At 49.6% G+C, this 19,465-nt stretch overlaps 1 protein-coding gene across 5 annotated transcripts in view; it reads left to right on the top strand.

Moving 5' to 3' along the window:
- Positions 1–19,465, top strand: part of ABCC8 (ATP binding cassette subfamily C member 8) — an 80,500-nt gene that overhangs the window by 7,056 nt on the left and 53,979 nt on the right. For all 5 annotated transcript variants that reach the window (XR_014777468.1, XM_084773304.1, XM_084773303.1 and 2 more), the window contains exons 3-6: positions 755–876; positions 8,182–8,348; positions 10,879–11,121; positions 11,903–12,091. Coding sequence is in view for 4 of the 5 variants with exons in the window: in XM_084773304.1 (XP_084629430.1) it covers positions 755–876; positions 8,182–8,348; positions 10,879–11,121; positions 11,903–12,091 (721 nt within the window). In the remaining variant the exon portion in view is untranslated. The remainder of the gene's footprint in view (positions 1–754; positions 877–8,181; positions 8,349–10,878; positions 11,122–11,902; positions 12,092–19,465) is intronic.

Raw genomic sequence — 19,465 nt, 5'->3', positions numbered from 1 at the left:
TAAAGGACACCCACGACAGTCTCACTTACCAAGAAATCTAGAAAAGGACCTTCTCTGGTTGGTTTTGCAGCTTGGTATTTCTTCAGGGACTCAGCCTTTCCCCCACTGTTTTCTGTGAGTCAGAACCACAAAGGGGCTGCCCTTTGTAAGTATCCCGCAGGAAGGAAGGGGCAAGCCTGGGAAGGCATGCTCTAACCACGCCTCTCCCTCACAGGGAAGGTCACCCTCTGCAGGGGTGGCTTTACACCTCAGTGGCCAAAATTACATGGCTACTCTCAGACCACCCGTGGCCAAAGGCTATGGAATTGGAAGCCTGCTTAAGCTGGTCAGCATGGTTTCCTAGGGGCTGAATAACTTGTGGGTCTTCTTTAAGAAGCGAGGGGAAGGTGCTGTTTAGCGAACAGCACATGCTGCTGCCACGCCTGCACGTGGGCCCTTCCAGAGACCCCAGAGTCCCGGCGTGGTGCAATTCTCCATATGGCAGGACTCCTCTGCTAAACAAAGCCCAGCCTGGGTCTACATCCTCCGGGGAGTTTTCCCTGGTTGCAACCCTCACCTCTGCCCTCCCTCAGCCTTCAGGCCATCTGGAGTAGCACAGAAGGTTTGGGATCTAGGCTGAGAAGAACTACCAGGACATGAAAGGGATGCCATGGTTACCTGAGGCCCTACTGTGCGTTGAGCAGTAAGCGCAAGACCCGTGCTGGCCACATCCACATCTTCTCTGTCATCTTCTCTCTTTCTTCCCCCATCCCAGGGTGACAGAGTCCCGCCACCTCCACTTGTACATGCCAGCTGGGATGGCGTTCATGGCTGCCGTCACCTCCGTGGTCTACTATCATAACATTGAGACCTCCAACTTCCCCAAGCTGCTGATAGGTAAGGATTGGGACAGCCTTTCATTCCTTCAGCCGGTGTTTACTGAGAACTCACTCCAGGCAACCAACCCAGGCTAGGAACCAGCAATGAAAAGAAGGCCTCTGCCTCCATGGAGCTTGTGGTCCGGAGGAGGAGACAGATGGGGGAAAGATAGTGCGTTAGCCAAGGAGCTGGTGCTGGAGATGCTGTGGGAGCAGGGAGGAAAATGGCGGGTGTGGTTACCTGCGGGGCAGCAGGGAGGCTCCGGAACGAGTCAGCGCGCAGGACCACGTGTGGAAATCTGGAGTCTGGTAAAGGTGTTTCTGCTCACTGAGATGGCCCCAGGGTAGGAGGTAGGGGCAAGAAGTGGATGAAGGTTCCGGGCATGTTGGATTTGAGACGTCACCAAGAAGGTCAAATCCAGGGTCAAGCAGAGAGCTAAGGAGGAAATGTGTTGGGGGTTTAGGGAAGGGCCAAGCAGGAGACGTGTTCAGCAGACGCAGGCTTATGGATGGCATCTAATGCTTGAGCCTGGATGAAGTCCCACTTGGAGCAGAGAAAGGCCTAGAACCAAAGCCTGTGGGCTGCATCATTCGCCTTATTAATACCCACAGCAGCTCTGTTGGAGCTGTGACTCCCCAGTGCTGCATACAGATATAGAATAGAAAGGCTTAAAACAACACCAGCAACGGCTCCTTGGGCGTTTCTTACGTGCCAGGCTCTGTCCTACACGTATTAACCTGATCCTGTGGCAGCCCTGTCAGGTGGCTCCCGTTATCAACCTCCACGGGCTGGAAGCCTACGCTCAGGCGTGAGGGAGGGTCTAGTCTACCCAGCTACTCAGGTGCATCACCAAAATCAGGCTTCTAGCTGCTTCTAAGGGTCCTCAAGCTGTGTTCTTGCCACCAAAGCTATGAGTCTGTAGATCTGCCAACTACGTGGCCTACAATTGGTGGCAGTTACAGTTTGTGGCCAGGCTGTGCTCCTCATGTTGTGTCAGTAAGTCACTGATGTCTCAGAGTCACAGCATTTAATGAACGCTAGGCCTGGAGCTCTCTGTGCGCTGCCAGTGACATGGCTGCCTCATCTTGAGGCAGAAGACGTATTGTATGTCTATTCACAGGTCTACCTTCCTATGTTAGATGCTCCATCAGGATCCTCCACCCACGCCCCTCCCCCTGCCCCAGGACCCCATGGCAATGAATGAATATGTCTGGAGTAGCAGCCAGACGGGCAGATGAATTTCCAAGTTTCAGACAGCAGCAGTCCCCAAGAGGACCATTCCCCCCACAGTGAGCCCCCAGGGCCTGGCGAAGCTGAGTCTTGCTACACTGTAGACACCTGAAAGCTAGTATGACCATTTCCCAACAAGCCCACACCAGCACCATGGGTGGCACCATACTTTCCAAGAAATCAATGACTCCTTCCCTTTCCTCAGCTCCTCTGGTTGGAGCTGCATTTTGGGTTTTTTTTTCTTCAAGATTTTATTGTTTTAGCTGACATATATACTTATTTGTAGGGTACAACATAATGTTTTCACAGATGTGTATATTACATAATAAATCAAATCATGTAGTTGGTATATTCGGTAGCTTAAGAAATCATTTTTTTTTTGTTTTTTGTTTTTTGTTTTTTTTTTTTGAACAGAGGCAGAGCAACATTTGCTGTGGGTTTTTAAATTTTTATTATAATTTATTCATGTTACATCCTAAACGTCATCTCCCTTACTTGTATCTTCCCATTCCTGCTCTCCCTCCCTCTTCCGCCCTGTGCTCCCTCCCCTACACCTCTGACAGAAGGGGACTTCCTCCCCCACCATCTGACCACAGCCTATCAGGTCTCATCTGGACAGCCTGCTTCCCCTTCCTCTGTGGGCCTCCAGGCCTCCCCACCAAGGAAAATGATCAAATGACGGGGCCAGAGTTCGTGTCAAAGGCAGCCCCCACTCTCCCCACAACCATGGAGAACGAGCTGTCCATTGGCTAGATCTAATAGGAGGTCTAGGTTTACTGTATGCATTGTCCTTGGTTGGTACAGCAATTTGTGCAGCCCCTGCCTCCCCTGCCTCCCCTAATGGGTCCAAATCCAGCAGCCTTGATGGTCTCCTTGTGGGGCTCCTGGGCCCTCTGGGTCCTTCCATCACCCTACACTTCCATATCACTATCATCACGATACCCAGAGTCCAGCAGTGAGTCCCAGCATCTGTCCCGATCCCCCACTGGGTGGAGTCACTCAGAGGACATCGATGTTGGGCTAATATCCACTTATAAGTGACTATGTACCACTATGACTATGTCTTTCTAGGTCAAGGTTACCTCACTCAGGATGATCATTTCTAGTTCCATCCATTTGCCTGCAATTTTCAAGATTTCCTTGTTTTTAAAAGATGAGTAGTATTCCATTGAGTAAATGCACCACAAGTTTTTTTTTAATCTATTCTTTGGTTGAGGGACATCTAGGTTGTTCCCAGATTTTGCCTATCATGAATAAGGCTGCTGTGAACATAGTTGAGCAAATTTCCCTGTTGTGTGGTGGAGCATCTCATGCCCAGGAGTGGACCAGCTGGGTCTTAAGGTAGAACTATTCCCAAGTTTCTGAAAAAGCACCAGGTTGATTTCCAAAGTTGTTGTACAAGTTTGCACTCCCACCAGCAATGGAGGAGTGTTACTCTTTCTCCACATCCTCATCAGCATGTGCTGTCACTTGAGTTTTTGATCTTAGCCATTCGGATAGGTGTAAGATGGAATCTCAGAGTCATTTTGATTTGCATTTCCCTGATGACTAAAGACGCTGAGCATTTGCTTAAGTGTTTCTCAGTCATTAAATGTTCTTCTGTTGAAAATTCTCTGTTTAGCTCTGTACTTCATTTTTAATTGGGTTATTTGGTTTGGTGGTGTTTAATTTCTTGAGTTCTTTATGTATTTTGGATATTAGCCCTTTGTCAGATCTAGGATTGGTGAAAATCTTCTCCCAGTCTGTAGGCTTTTGCTTTGTTCTGTTGACAGTGTCCTTTGCCTTACAGAAGCTTTTGAATTTCATTATGTCCCATTTACTAATTTTGACCTTAGAGCCTGAGCTGTTGGTGTTCTGTTCAGGAAGTCGTCTCCTGTGCCAAAGAGTTCAAGGATCTTCCCCACTTTCTCTTTTAACATATTTAATGTATTTGGCTTTATGTTGAGGCCTTTAGTCCACTTGACTATGTACAGCAAGCCAAGAGCCAACCAACATCAACCTAAATGGAGAGAAACCCTGGTTGGAGTTTTGCCCCCAGAAGAAGCTCCACAGGTACAGAAATTCTAGATCAGGCAAAAGAGGATGCTAAGCTATTGGGTTAGAAGGCACTTCGTGGAAAAGCTACCCACTTCAGAAGCCCACATCTGGCCACAGGCCTGACGTCCCACAGGGAGGTAAACCACAGTATGGTTAAACTAGTTCACGCAGACACCAAGGAAAGGTGTGAGCTGAGAAGTGGGACTGACAGAAAGGAAAGGAGGGCTTCAGGGAGAGCAGAGAGTGAGTGCAAAAGTCCTGAGAAACAGAGCACATCACGGGGTCTGAAATAGAACAGCGGGAGCAGGGAGGGCAGGGAGGAGGCAAAGGCCACACCAGTACTGGTCCTCCCCCAGGGTCAACGAGCAGTTGGTTGTTGGTTTTTGTTGTTGTTGTTGTTGTTTTGTTTTTGCTGTTGTTATTGGTATGGTAGCTGCTTGTTCGTTTCTTTATTTTCATGACAAGGTCTCAAACTTCAGGCTCTCTTACCTGTTTTTAGGTTGTGCGTGCTTGCGTGCGTGTGTAAAACATAGTATTTCCCATGCTAGCCACTACACGTGCAGTCCTGTGGCATTAAGAGCCACTGTCTCTCTCCAGCACCTTCCACCTTCGCAAACCAAAGCTGTAAAGCTGTAACCCCATCAGGCTCTAGCTCTCCAGCTCCCCCTTCCCTAGCCCCTGGGCCTAGCATTCTCCTTTCTGTCTTTATAAAACTTCATTAAAGACTTTGTGTCCTTTTGTAATTTACTTACTTCCCTTAGTATCATCATTCAATGCCCTCTGTCTGTGTTGTAGCGTGTGTCAGAATTCCCTCCCTTAAGGCCGAGGGATATTCTGTTATCTGCCTGTGACGCATCTTGTTATCTATTCATCTGCTGGTGGACATGTAAGTTTCTTCTTCTTCTTCTTCTTCTTCTTCTTCTTCTTCTTCTTCTTCTTCTTCTTCTTTCTTCTTTCTGTTTCTTCTTCTTTTTTGTTTCTTCTTCTTTTTCCTTCTTTTTGTTTCTTCTTTTTCTTTCTTCTTCTTCTTTTTCCTTCTTCTTCTTCTTCTTCCTCCTCCTCCTCCTCCTCCTCCTCCTTCTTCTTCTTCTACTACTGCTCTACTATATATTATAATTATTGTGGAGGTTTCTGTGCTTTGATTTTTCATTTCTCTTGTTTATTTCTTTGGATTTTTTGAGACAGGGTCTCATGTACACCAAGATAGTTTCAAACTCACTCTGTAGCCAAGTGAATGTGACTTTGAATTCCTGACCCTCCTCCCTCCGTCTCCAAGTGCTAGGATTGTAGCTGTGTGCCACACACCTGGCCTTGAGCCTTGTGAGCAGTGGCTGTGACTGTGGGTGCAATGAAGGCTTCTGGACATGACTACATGTGTGGATCTATGACGTCAGGGTTTGAGAAGAGGGAGAGCAAGGGGAAGTGACAACCAGTGACAGAGTTCCCTAGGTGGTTGAGAAAGGAAGGGCATGACGGTGGCTTTCATGTGGTGGAGCAGGGAGGGCAGAGAACAGCAGATGGGTTCAGAATATGCCTGTGCTATGCATAGAACTAGGCAGTGGGAGAAAATAGAGAGAAACGTCAAGGCATCTAGAGCCTAGAACTTTCCATATCCCCATCTACACCTACTTCCTGGTTCCCGCTTCTCTCAGCCCAAGCATCTGTTGTGCGTTGCTGTGTCCAGTGACAGCCTGGCACTGTGGGAGAGGACCCTCTGGGCCTCACCCTGGCTCCACTGGTAACTTCCTCTGGACTGTTGCAGAAGACACCCAGGCTTTTTGACCCTTGGTTTCTTGTCCGGGTAGGAACACAAAGTCTACCTTGCCTAAGACACAGACTTATAGAATCTTAGGAGGTCAGACACAGAGACACAGCTCAAGTCCCTGCTCCAGTAAGTGACCCTTTTATTCTGTGCAAAAGATATTCCAATACGTGGGAAACACTCCACGCCAGGGGTGACCTCCACCTGTGGATCCATATGGCCTGGAGATCAGCACAAGTGAGGGGACATCACCACAGTCCTGAGGGCACTTTCCCTCTCTCCTCCTGCCCACACTCAGTCCTGGCCGCATGGTGAGGCCTGGTGGCTTGGCCTGCTTCTCAGCCCACAACCAGGCCAAACAGAGCTCGCTTTTTTCTCAAACAATGTCCTGATGACTCAGGGGTGGAGGTCAGGGTGCAAGTCTCATTTACTCACTGTGGCCTGGCTTTGGGGGTGGGGTGGGGGACTGAAGCTGTCCTCATTGCATTTGTGTATGTGACTCCAGGGACAAAGGGTGCTGCAGTGGCCCACATCACATAAACACCCCGTCCACAGCCGTTTAGTAGCTGTATTGGGGTTTGTTCTCACAAGCCGACAGAGCAAAGTTGGCCGATTAGGGAGAATGGTGAGAATTTAGGATATAGTTTAGGACATAAACCCAGGCCTTCTGAAGCCTACTGCCCCAAATCTGAAACCCAGCCCTCATAAAAATGCCAACAGCTAATGTGCAAAGAGCGGCCATGTTGCACGCCAGGCTCATTGTTTCAAAACACCCTTGGGTGGTGCTGTCACTGACAGGTGAGCAAATTCAGATCTAAGTGGGTTGCATTGCCAAGTGTGTTTGACTTTTTAAAAAATATTTTATTTAATTTTAAGTTATGTGCATTGGTGTGAGAGGGTCAGATCTTGGAGTTACAGACAGTTGTGAGCTGCCATGTGGGTGCTGGGATTGAACCCGCGTCCTTTGGAAGAGCAGGCAGTGCTCTTAACCACTGAGCCCGTGTGTTCAACTTTTTGACATTACAATGTGATATCGCCAACTACAAAATCAACTCTTGAGGATTCTGCAATGACTTACAAAATAAAAACATGGTTTTAATTAAGTTTATGAGCCAGGTGTTATGGCACAAGCCTTTAATACCAGCACTCAGGAGACAGAGGCAGACAGATCTCTGTGAGTTCGAGGCCAGCCTGGTCTTCACAGTGAGTCCAGGACATCTAAGGCTACACAGAGAAACCCTGTCTCAAAACACCAAAAAAAAAAAAAAAGTAAGTTTATGATTTTGTGTTGGGCTGTATTCATAGCTTTCTTGAGACACATATTAGATCCACTTGGTACTCCACAAGGCAATCCAGCCATTATGTGCAAATCTGGGAGAGTCTGGCTGCAGGGCTCTGCCTCTAGTCACTGTGCTGCACTGTCCCATGGTGCAGAAAGTCACTATTTCTGCTTGCCCCGTCTCCCCAGGCTTCCAGGTTGGGATGCTGTGGCCACTGGGTTGCGAGGATATGGACCTGGGCCTGCCTCACCTTCTGGCCATCACAAGCTGTCAGTGAACGTGCCTAAGCCACCTAATCTCTGTGGACCTCGTTGTCCATATCCAAAACAAAAAGGCTGCATTGAATGATTATTAAGATGCCCTCCGCTTGGGAATTCCACCACAAGTCCCCATAGATCGGCAAGCAGAGCTGTGCTGCTTAATGTCACTGTGACCTTGCATGGGTCACCCAAACTTGCTGAGCCTTAGTCCCCTTGGCTGGTGGAAATGGGGCTGACAAGCCACTTCCCTTTTGAGGTTGTAGTAAGGAATGAGAAGACATGTTTAGAGTGCTCACCTGGCACAGTGCCTGTAACTTAGTTGAATTCTAAGGAGCCATTTCCCTCCATGATCATGGCTAATTTCCTGATCGGTTGCACTTACAACATCATCCATGTTTCTTAGCATGTCTGTCACGAGTGTTATGATGCCTGTTCCGCATCTTAAAGGGACACTGGAGCCAAGTGTGATGGCTGCTCATACTTGCAATCCCAACACTTGGGAAGTGAAGGCCAGAAAGCTAGAAGGCCAAGGTTGTTCTTAGAGACATCCATCTCAACACTCAGCCCGTTGATTGGCTCATCAAAGGAAGGAGGTGCAAGTCACATGTACACACCCCCTTAGCAAAAATCACCCCACCCCATGCCTCCTGAAGACGTGTTCTCTGTTTGCCCACATGCTTGTGTGCTTGTAGAGGTGCACACATGCGCACGTGAGTACACTGCGGCATCCTCTCCTCCTCCCTCTCCTCCTCAGCTCTGCTCATTTACTGGACCTTGGCCTTCATCACTAAGACCATCAAGTTTGTCAAGTTCTATGACCACGCCATCGGCTTCTCTCAGCTGCGCTTCTGCCTCACGGGGCTCCTGGTGATCCTGTATGGGATGCTGCTGCTTGTGGAAGTCAACGTCATCAGGGTGCGGGTAAGCAGGGGAGTGGGAGGCATGCTGCTGACCCAGGAACGCCTTCGCATGTGGGCACTGCTGCCATTTGGCAGAACTCAGGAGACCCTGCTGGCGTTACCTGACCTGGGCCTGGGCGCTGAGAGCATAGATAGATTTCAGGGGAGCCATGTCATCAGCACCCAGCCCTTCACCCCAGGCACCCAGAAAGAGAGGGAAATATAAGAATGGTTTGGCTCTCACAGGGAAGAGGAAGCATCAGGGCCTGCTTCTCTCAGCTTCTCTTGTTGGGGACAGGGGGACTTTGGGGAGTGCTCACTGCTCGTGTGCCTTTCATGTTCTGCTTTGTTTGCTTGGATTTTTTGAGAGAAAGATTGTAGCTGTTCACTGATTATTAATATTGAATATCGAATTATTATTTTGATGAAATTAGTGGTTACTCCTTAACCAGCCTTATACCCAAATACCCACATAGAGAGACCAGGATCTATTTAATCAGCCTATGGCACAATGCTGCGCACTAATGACTCGGCCCTAAAGCTCCATGCTAGTATAGTTTCTTCCCGCTCAGATTCCCCACTTTATATTTGCTTTTAAATCATCTGTTAGGCCCTGTTCATTTCTCTTGATGTCTCCCCAGCCTCTCCTCCTGGCTCCATCCTCTCTTTCCTTCTCGTTCTCCTCCCCTCACTTGATCAAAATGTCCCACCCTATTCTCTGTTGTTGCTCGGCATTGGCTAGTTTGTCTTTATTGGCAGCACAGAGAACAAATGGTGACCTGTTTACACGAACTTGAAACTGGGGATACTTAGGATAGACATCACAAGGCAATGTCGGGATTGATCCAGAGAGTGAGGTGGAGAAATCGGCCTTTGAGTGAACAAGGGTGAACTGTACGCGGTCCACAAGAACGTTACTCCAACACGTAGCCCAGGCTGCTGTGGAACTTTCTACCCTCCTCCCTTAGCCTCCTGAGTGCCTGCCTGCGGCTTTTGTTTCTCATCCTTTTTTCTCCTCCCTTCTTTCTTCTCCATCTTAGACTTCTCCTTACCCTGCCCCTACCCCTGCTGTCCCAGGTAATTCAAACTAACAGCCTACTTCCATCCCATATTATTTTTTATTAATATGACATCGTTCCCATGATGTCCACCCTGTAGATGAGCTGTGTTTGGCGCTCATCTTCCCTCTCTCTGTATTGCTGCTCTGTTTTGTAGGAGAGATGCCAAGGAAGGGAGTTGCTTAAGCAAAGGGCACGTGCGTGTGCGTGAATGTAAAGTGAAACCAGTGTGGTAGGCTGCCGGCAGAAGGCTGCGTGCACCCCGCAGTGAGTGAGACAGTCCTTTGCCTGCCCTCCAGCCCATCACAGGGTGGTGACTCTTTCTCACGGCCATAAACTGCTCTTGAATTTGTCCGCCAGGCTCTTCTGCTTTAAGGTAGTGGTCCCCAGGAGAGGCAACACATTCCCTCCCACAACTGATCCTCACAGCGATCCTGGGAGGCACACATCACCCCACTTTAATAACGTGTTAGATGGGGTTTGCTAGCATGTGCAGGAGGCAGGATTTGAACCCGGTCCACGCCACTTCCTGCTCTGCAGATTCAGTAGGTGTTGGTTACTTTTATTGTTGCTCCAACAGAGCAGCTGCTAAAAGCAACTTAGGGAAGGGAGAGTTTTCTCTGGCTTTCCATTGACAGGTAGATTCACAGCGGCAGGAAAGGCATGGCAGTCGGGAGTGTGGAGCAACTGGTCGTGATAAAGACAAGTGCTGATGCCATTGCATAGCTTGGGCTCTCCTCCTCATCCTCTTTTTCTTTTCTTTTTTCTTTCTTTCTTTCTTCTTATTCTTTTTTCTTTTTTTCTCATCTTCTTTTTAAGAGCATTTAACATTATATTTGAGTTACCAAGGTGTAGTGGCGCACACCTTTAATCGCAGCACTTAGAAGGCAGAGACAGGTGGATCTCTGTGATGCGGATGGGGGGGTCCCCGTGTCCATGAATGCAGCTGCCTGCAGAGACCATCACACCCCCTGCAGCTGGAGTCAGAAACAGCTGTGTGCTCAGAACCAAACCGCCGTCCTCTACGATAGCAGTAGGCGACCTTCACAAGTGATATCTCTCTCTCTCTCTCTCTCTCTCTCTCTCTCTCTCTCTCTCCTGTTTTCTCCTTTTTGCTCAGTTGGAAGCAGCCCCCATCCTGGGACGATGCCATCCACATTACAGTGGCTTTTCCTCCTCAGTTAGCATGGTGTGGACCTGCCCTACAGACCTGCCCAGAGGCTTATCTTCTAAGAGATGATGACAGGAAGTACTAACCACCTCACAATGGTACCCCAGTTCTCCCCATAGCTCAGCTTAACGGCAGCCTCAGTGAACAGCCACAATGCAAGGAAGCCCTGGACCTGGTGCCCAGGAGGCCCTGTTCTTGGAGTAGCTACAGGCCATAGATGGCCACATCTCTTGGTGGTCAAGACCCTTGCTGCATGGTGGTGGAGGGGGACGAGTTGCACTTGTTCACCCTGCACCCCTGCCCCGCTCCCGTGTGCCCCACAGAGGTACATCTTCTTCAAGACGCCGAGGGAAGTGAAGCCCCCTGAGGACCTGCAGGACCTCGGTGTGCGCTTCCTGCAGCCCTTCGTCAACCTGCTATCGAAGGGCACCTACTGGTGGATGAATGCCTTCATCAAGACAGCCCACAAGAAGCCCATCGACCTGCGGGCCATTGGGAAGCTGCCCATCGCCATGAGAGCCCTCACCAACTATCAGCGACTCTGCGCGGCCTTCGACGCCCAGGCGGTCAGTGGATCGAGACCCACCAACACCCGTCACCCGCCTTTCCCTGGAGTCACAGCCAAGGATTTCAGAAGACAGAAGGCCAAACCCCTGAGACCTGGGAAGGGCAAGGGGCTCGCCCTTAGTTACACAGAAGTCGAGGGCCGAATAGTCCTAGGAAGGTCATAGTTGGAGTGTCCCCTTATAGTTTAGGCCAGCGTGTCCAGATTGCTAAGTGTCAAAATGGGGAAGTTGAGGCTTGGTAAGGGACATGGCGCTATATGACTTGTCCCCCGAGCTCTTCGTTTTGAGGTATAGTGGCTGTAATGCTGGGGGTTTCCACCCAGTGTGGAGTGTGAGGTTTTGGCCTAGTCCTTACACTATCTCTGCAAATTTGGCCAGGCCGGGGTCCGCTCTTACCAGTAAGGAAGAAGCTGAGACTGGGAACTTCCGTGCCCTGCCCGGCACTCCCTCACTGCGTCTACCTGGCACTCAGGGAAACATTGGAACAGATAGTAATCGAGTGAACATGGCATTTGCCAATTGTCAAGATGGTCCTATGCTGATCACGTGACCCCATGCCAGTGCCATCACTTGATGATGCCTCTGGCCTCAGTTTCCCTACCTGACTTGCCCTGTCATGCATCTGTTGATACCATGATTCCCTACTGAAGTTTGTCTGTCCACCGAAAACAAGGCTACAGGGTCTCCCCAGGCATCAGGATCTAGGGGTGACCTGGGAGGAGGGGGTCTCAATGGCTGAGCCGTCAGCCACTCTGACCGGGCTGTGGGACTCTCTTGGCAGCGGAAGGACACGCAGAGCCCGCAGGGTGCCCGGGCCATCTGGAGGGCTCTTTGCCATGCCTTTGGGAGACGCCTGGTCCTCAGCAGCACGTTCCGCATCCTGGCTGACCTCCTGGGCTTTGCTGGGCCTCTCTGCATCTTTGGGATCGTGGACCATCTCGGGAAGGAGAACCATGTGTTCCAGCCTAAGGTGGGTCATCCTTGGGGCAGGGCTAGGCCCCCTCTAGAAGGTTCAACCCACAGCTGTCTTGTGCAGGTGTGAGTGTGAGTTTGAGAGGCCATGTTAGCATGGCTAACTGGACGCTGGCCACAGCATCCACTTCTGGAAGAGGATCTGTGTCCTTTTCAGTTGAAATCCTGAGGACAGAGCTTGTGTTCCCACGAGATCCATGGTACCCACAGCCCACAGCCTTCGGTTTGAGGATCCTAAGTCTTGGGGATGCTCTGCAGAGGTGTCTAGGATGGCTGCTGGTAGAGAAGCCATGTGGCACTCCATGGGCAACCCCACTTCCCTGCTCGCGCTTCCACTACCCCAGTTCTGCTAGCCTTTCCTCTTTGTTCTATCTCCCTCCTTCTCTCCTTACCTGTTCTCTCTTTCTTGGTTTTTGGAGACAGGGTTTATCTAGACTAGACTGACTGTGGCCTCTCTATGTAGTGAGACTCCTCTTGAGCCTCTGGTCCTGCTGCTTCCACACCTCCTAAAGGTTTGATTCTGAAAGTTTGCACTGCCATAACTAGCGTATTACAAAGGCTCTGCACAGCTCCAGGATACCTGAAACTCTCTAGACGAGATGATGCTCAGTGGTCCTTTCAACTCAGAAGATGCCTCATCTAAAGTGTTTTGGACAAAGGAGTCAGATATAGATAGATAGATAGATAGATAGATAGATAGATAGATAGATAGATATAGATAGATAGATATAGATATAGATATTAAAAACTTAAAAGCAGAAGGGACCCATTAAGGGCCATGGGAGACCAATAAGAGCAAGAAGAGGAACAGATAAAGGTGATGGGGGAAATATGAGCAAATTACCATGATGTATGATAATACAATGGTGTATGATATTGTTACAATGAAACTCGTTTTTTGTACACTAATTTAAAAACTAATTTAAAAAAGGGTCAAAGGGGTTGGAGAGATGGATCAACAGTTAAGGATACCTGTTGCTCTTGCAGAGGATCAGAGTTTGATTTCCAGCATGTGTGTTAGGTAGCTCACAACCAACTATAAGTCCAAGGGCATCTACATGCATGCAGGAGCATGTGCATGCACACACAAGCATGCCCACATACACAGGAGTATGCTGATGCACACACAAGTGTGCCCACACACACATAGGCGTGCCCATGCATATACTCACAGAGGGGCAGGAAAGGAGAGAGAGGGAGAGAAGATTTGAAAGAGAGGGCAAAAGCCTCTTCTAGGAGTGATTTTCTCTGCTTAGGACAACATCACCTGCATTGAGGACTGAAGGTACTTGATTCTCTGCAGCTGCCTGGGTGCAGATGGCCACGCTGAGAAATCCCCAGCGACAGCCTGCCTTGTAAAATCCTGGCGACATGTCAATTATAACATTTCAACCATGCACAGGCCAGGTTACATGAAGCATTTGTAACTAGGGCTCCTGATAGCTGATGACACCCCATATGCAATGTTCCTTTGTCCCTGAGAGCTGACTTTGCAGATAGCTGTTAATCCTTGGGAGGGTCATATAGTTTTCTCAAAACATCATTATTCAGCTGAGCACTGCTCACTTAGAAATCCCAGACGGGCCAAGTCTGTGCATCTGACTTGCCCAGAATACTTTTATTGATCCTAATGTGTGCTGGCCTGGGCAGGGCTGTACAGTCATGGAGACTTTTGATCAGAGCTATTAACAGCAATGCCCACCTAGCAACTGCTGTGCACACATCTGGCTATGAGCACCATTTCCCACTTTCTTGTTTAATCCCTACAGACACCCTTGGGAAGGGTAGTTTGGGAGGAGGGTGATGGGTATATTGAGATATAATTAATTCCCATGTCATATAATTCATGGGGTAGATACTCTTATTTCCATTTATAGAGGAGAACCTTGACACGGAGGCAGCTTGAGCAACTTTGACCAAGGTCTCTCAGCCAGCCTCTAACAGCAGGAGAATGACCCGAGTGCTCTTGGCTCTGTAGTCTGGTCTCTCAAGCCACGACACCAAAATGATTATTATTATCAAACTGTCGCGCTGGCTCCCAGGACTGTGAAATCCAATGATGGAGAAATCTAAATAAGATATCTGTAGCTACATATGACTGGGAGGCGGCACATAAACAGACTGTAAAAGCCAGGTGTGGTGGCTCATGCCTGCAGCCCCAGCATCCACAAAGCTAGAGCAGGAGATTGTCAGCACGTTCGAAGCCAGCCTGCCCTACATAGCAACACCCTGTCTCCCAAGAGAAGGGCTTTTGAATAGGACCCAGATAGATAAATCGGATTAACCAGGTAGAAACATTTCCTATGTGTGAAGAGGTTTTTTGTTTTGTTTAGTTAGCTTTTGATGCCTTTAGGGGCCTTTTCTGGCTATATATATTGTTATTACAGTGTGTGTGTGTGTGTGTGTCTGTATCTGAGTGTGTGTGTCTGTGTATGTCTGTGTATGTGTGTGTGTGTGTGTCTGTGTGTCTGTGTGTGTGTGTGTCTGTGTATGGGTGTGTGTGTCTGTGTGTGTATCATCCCATGCATGTTGGGGTCAGAGGACAACACGTTTTCCCCTCAGAGCCATCTCAGTGGCCTCCTTCTACGGCCTTTTAAACTTCTGGCCTTTATCAGGCCCCTAAAGGAGAGAGCAAGAGATATCTTTGCCTCCCGCTTTAGTGTGGTCATAGACAACCCTAGAATCTTCCACCTTCCCCATTCTGCATGTTAGGAGAACCTAGAGCAAGCCAGAGCTCCCATCACCCTGGGTAGCCGTCTTCTTCCTGTGTTTCCACAAGGCCTTGGGGAAGTCCTCTAATGATAAAGCACCCTCAGAGATGTGAGCGCATCCCCAAGAAATTCATTCACCTGAGCCTTGCCGGCCCTTGGTGGCTACCTAGTGCTGACTACAGTGCGCTGCCTCCTTGTTGGAATTCTTTTTTAGGCACACAGATCCCAGGGACAGATGGCTCTGCCTCAGTGGCATTGGGCATTCTCAGCTCTAATAGTTGTTCCCTGCAGCCCAAACACAATCAGCAAATTTCCAACATAGAAACCTGAGTTGGGAGTAAACACAGTCTGTAGCTCCTGGGACACTCTCTGGCTCTCCAGACCAAGGTCGCCTCCTGCAGTCTAGTCCTCACTTAGGCATCAGAGCTCAGAAATGTGGGAAGAGGGCATTCAGTGCAGTCACGTTGTCCCTCGCCTTGCCTGCACTCTATCCAAGAGCCAATGTTGCTGGGGTCGTCAGGGATGGTGCAAGGAGGAAGCTTGCCAGCCCCAGGCTGCGGGGCTTCAGCCTGACAGGATGAGGACTCTCAGCCCGTGCCCAGCCTGCTTCCGTGTGCAGAACTCTGTCAGCAGCTGTCCTGTCCTCTCTTCCCTTGTAGGACACACAATTGGCAAGGAACAGAGCTCATTTGGCACCAAGAAGGATGCGCACCCTTGATTGTAGCCCACGGAACCTTGTTCTGAAGCTGCCGTCCCCACTGTTTCTCTTCCCAGGGAAAACTAGGCTCTGCCCAGGATCTAATTCTTCCCAGGCCCACTCTCTTGCCCAGCCCCCTCTCCAATCTGTCACCTGCCAGGGATGCCACTGATCTGGCTGGAGGGCGACAGGATTGGATTCATAAAGAATGGCTGGTATCTGAAACCTGCCAGCGCCACGCTGGAATATCAGCTGAGCCAAAAAAAGAGCAGCCTGGGCCAGATCCAAGGCCAAAGCACCAACCCTTGTAGGCTACAGCGGGAAGAGCATGCTGGCCGGTCATGTGTTTCTGAACAAATACAGCAGAAGTGGCTGATGGTTCTGTGTGTACTATCCTCTCTCTCTCTCTCTCTCTCTCTCTCTCTCTCTCTCTCTCTCTCTCTCTCTCTCTCTCCTCCCTCCCTCTCTCCCTCCTCCTCCTCCACTCCTCTCTCTTATTATTCTTATTCTTTCCTCTTTTTCTCTCCCCTCCCTCCTCACTGGGTTATTTGTGGCTCTCACTCTGGGAGGCATAATGATCATTAATGTCTTGCTGTTTCTATGGTGTTGGGATGTCATTGGCCTCCTAGTCATGATGCTCCCACAGTGCGTGAAGTGGCTGCCTTCAGGTCCATGACTCCTCAGTGCTGTGTCTCTTTCTTCAGGAAGTCCCCCTTAGTTGTGTTAGACACCCTCGTCTCTGCTCTCTAGTGGGGCGAGCTGTAGCTCAGTGGTGGGGTGCGTGCTTAGCACACATGAAGCTCTGGATTCCAGCCACAGATTCCACACATGCATGGGCACACGCACACGCACACACTGGCACTCACACACACTGGCACTCGCACTCACACACTCATGCACCCACGCGTGCACATACGCACTCACACACATGCACACACACACACTCTCGAATCAGAGGCAGGATGATCACCACAAGTTCAAGGCCAGCCTGGGCAGAGTATTTGCTAATGTGCACAATGTTTTGTGTTCGGTCGTCAGCACTGAGTGCAGAAGTTACTATATATTGATTTTTAATGCTACTAGATGCCATTTGTCCCTGGTAGCACAGCCCTCTGCGGTAGAAATCCTTAACCATTGTTTTACAAATGAGGAAACTGAGGCTCAGAGAGGTTGGGGGACTGCTTTAGAGACACCATCGGATACCACCGGCTGACAGCCGCTGAGCTGGGCGTTAAGCTCAGGTATGGCTCATCTCTAAGCCCAGGCTCTTAACCTCTGTGTCAGGTGGGAATGGTAGGTGTGCGGATGTGACAGGTGGGTGTGGATGGGTGAATGGAGCATTGCCCACGACTGACATGAGATAGTTTCATAGCTTTTACCCTGGCCCTCCTAGATAGGGCCCAGGGACCCTCTTTAAGATCCAGAGGACAATGAAGGGGCCTTTTGAAGCCATAGCCCGGTAGGGCAGTGTCAGGATTATAATACCGTCATAAGGCCTGCTGTCACATCTTAACCCTGTCATCAGTCCACTGCACTTGCTGTGGCCACTCCATTGCAGACCTCACTGCCAGATGAGAGCGTGTGGCATGGAACGCCTATGTACCGACTCCTTTAAAAGAACATTTAAAGCCAAAGAAATGGCTAAGGGATGAAGGTGCTTGATGCCAAGTCCGGTAACTTAAATTTAATCCCTGGGACACACATGGTTGAGGGAAAGAGCTGACTCCCCCCAAGTTGCTCTTTGACCTCACGTGTATACTGTGGCACCTATGTGTACACAAAATAAATGGGTTAAAATGTAACTAAAATTTTTAAAAGAATATTTATTAAGCATCAACTTGCAAAGAGCTTCCCCAAGTGCTTGTGAAAACACAGATCTAGGGCATAAGATCTTCAAAGCCTTTGCCTCCCAGCAGATGTCTTGCTGTGGTTCCTGTCTCTTCTCTCTCCTGCCACAAGCGTTTCACACACATACACACACACACACACACACACACACACACACACACACACACACACACTAGAGGACCCAGGGTGTCCTCTTCTTGGCTAGACTTTACCAGGGCCTCCTTTCTAAAACCCCTTGCCTGGCCTGGTACCCATTTATTCATTTTCTTTATTTTAGGGGACAGGGTTGCACAGGCTGGACTCAAACTCACTATGTAGCAAAGGATGGCCTTGAACTGCCGACCCTCCTGCCTCCACCTGGGGGTTGCATTACACGTTGCAGAGGTGTTTCACCGTCCTTGGTGCCCACTTCCTCATTATAAATTTACATGTTCTGGGCTCTACTTCTTTGAAGCTGTCTTAAAACGACCTCCAGCCACAACCCAGTGACATACCTAGTGACAATATTTCCCTTTTTAATAGGCTACAATTATTATTTTTTTAATCTACAGCAATGTGATCTTTAGGCCTAGAGTGTGTGTGTCTCAGGGAAAGAGGGTTGGAGGCTTATGTCTTTGGCGCTATAAAGGGGGAATCTGTTGCTTTGTTTGAAAATGTACAAACGTGGAAGGTTGCAATAGAGAGGAATCCCCTATCCGGCACACGTGTGTGCTCACCTGATTTTTCCCGCCTTTGCCACAGCCTAGGCGTGTTGTGGTGGCTGTGGCACAGCAGGTCCTGACTCTCCATCATGGTGCCCAGAGATCTTGGCTTTCTATTGTTCCCATGAGTGTCTCGGTGTCCCTAACAGTCCCTGTGGCTGGGCACTGCATAGCTTTTGCACCCTACCCTCATGCTGTAATTCAGAAACAAGTGCCTTTGTGTGCACGGCCCTTACTTAGTTACATCAGTGAGAATGATATTGACAATGTGATTGGTTTTAAAACAATGGTTTCTGTTTCCCAGAGCTGGCTCTATGAGGGGATGTTGCGATACCAGTGTTAGACGGGGCTGGGTCCCCCTGAGGCCTCTGTACCAGCACCTCTTTACCCAGAACCAGCCAACGGCGCATATGTCCATCTGCCACAAGCCACAGGTCTGTTCAGGACAATAATCTATCAGAGTGTGACTCCACGTCAGGGCCACATGAGGTCTGGACAGTGGGTCTGGGGCACTGTTTTAGCTCACACAAGGCCAAGTTCACGTGTCGTCTTTAACTAGCACACAGCTTTGGGCTAGCCACCTCACCACCATGAAACTCTATTCCCTCTCGTACAAAGCACGGACCCAGACGGTACCTTGCTCTCCGAGTGCCAGAAGAATGGAGCACTGTCATTCCTGACCTCTTATCACTCACCCCCTTCCCACCCCCAAGGCCAGGTGCCACTGCCTCTAGCCCTCCCCCACCCTCGGGCCTTCCACCCTTCCGTTTGGTAGTTTGGCAAGTGGCCCAGTGAGTCTCAGCAGGGCCTTCCTTAGAGCACCTCTTGTTTGGCCTCTTCTGCCTATTTCTTGCTGCCCCCCCCCCATGGAGAAGCATCTGACCTGTGGAGCTGCAGAGAAGCAGATGTGGGCAGGACCAAGCAATTCCATGAGCTGGGAGAACTGGTAGACAAGTCAGTACCACCTGGGATGCTCCAAACCAGCGGTTCTCAACCTGTGGGCCGCGACCCCCCCCTTGGGGGTCACACCGTTAGATAACCTGTGTATCAGATGTTTACATTACGGTTCATAACAGTAGCAAAATTACAGCTATGGAATAGCAATGAAATGATTTTATAGTTGGGGGTCACCACAACATTAGGGACTGTATTAAAGTATTGCCGCATCAGTGAAAATCGCTGGTCTAGAGATCTCGGGCCCCTAAGCCAAGATCCAAGAATTCTTGGTTCTCAGGAAATCCTCACCGAGAGAGCCTTTCCCATGTCGGCCCGATCACTAGCAAGGTCATGATCTTCCGTTTGTTCCCATCACTGTCTACCCGGCAGCACCTCCCACATCCTTCCAAATGTCCACTGCGCGGGCAGTGTCAGAAAGGTGAGGGCCCCGTCTTCATGGGAAGATTAGCGTGGTCGTG

Source organism: Acomys minous (genome assembly GCF_964271855.1).
Source record: "Acomys minous genome assembly, chromosome: 2".
Taxonomy (NCBI): Eukaryota; Metazoa; Chordata; class Mammalia; order Rodentia; family Muridae; genus Acomys; species Acomys minous.
This window is presented reverse-complemented; position numbering and strand designations above follow the sequence as displayed.